This window comes from Penaeus monodon, chromosome 24 (genome assembly GCF_015228065.2).
Source record: "Penaeus monodon isolate SGIC_2016 chromosome 24, NSTDA_Pmon_1, whole genome shotgun sequence".
NCBI lineage: Eukaryota > Metazoa > Arthropoda > Malacostraca > Decapoda > Penaeidae > Penaeus > Penaeus monodon.
Genome location: NC_051409.1, coordinates 3,081,715 through 3,082,093, shown reverse-complemented (window position 1 = coordinate 3,082,093; position 379 = coordinate 3,081,715). Strand labels below are relative to the sequence as shown.

The 379-nt window shown below is 44.1% G+C and overlaps 1 protein-coding gene across 1 annotated transcript in view; it reads right to left on the bottom strand.

Annotated features, from left to right (window-relative positions):
• The window catches only part of LOC119588800 (serine/threonine-protein phosphatase 6 regulatory ankyrin repeat subunit C-like), an 8,621-nt gene extending 8,530 nt beyond the window's left edge, over nucleotides 1–91 (bottom strand). The window contains 1 exon segment of the mRNA XM_037937448.1: nucleotides 38–91. Within this exon segment, the coding sequence (XP_037793376.1) occupies nucleotides 38–91 (54 nt within the window).
• Between the last annotated feature and the right edge of the window lie 288 nt (nucleotides 92–379).

The following is a 379-nucleotide window of genomic DNA, read 5'->3' as shown; positions in this document are numbered from 1 at the left end:
ATAACAATGCTCTGTTCGAGAAAAGAAAATACTTCACAAAGCAAAAAATTCCGAGAATCATCCTTTGGCACTCGGAGGCAGAGAAAGCCATTCGTGAAGGTTCCAGGAAGATAATAATGGCATCGGTGCCGGCAGGAGTTAGGGGGGGGGCGAGGGCAAAGGTGAAAGAGGTCAGTGAAAAGAAAAGTAGCCAGAGAAGGCGAGGAAAGGGAGAGAGGGAAGAGAAAGGAAAAACAAACATTTATTTTTATTCCCTCGACAGATTTCGGTGGTTGTTGTTTTCTGTTTTTCTGTTTTGTGTTTATGTGCGACCACGACTGCATGCCTGTTCTCAGTGAATGTTTGCTAGTCTGTCCGTCTGTCTCTTTCTCTTTATCTA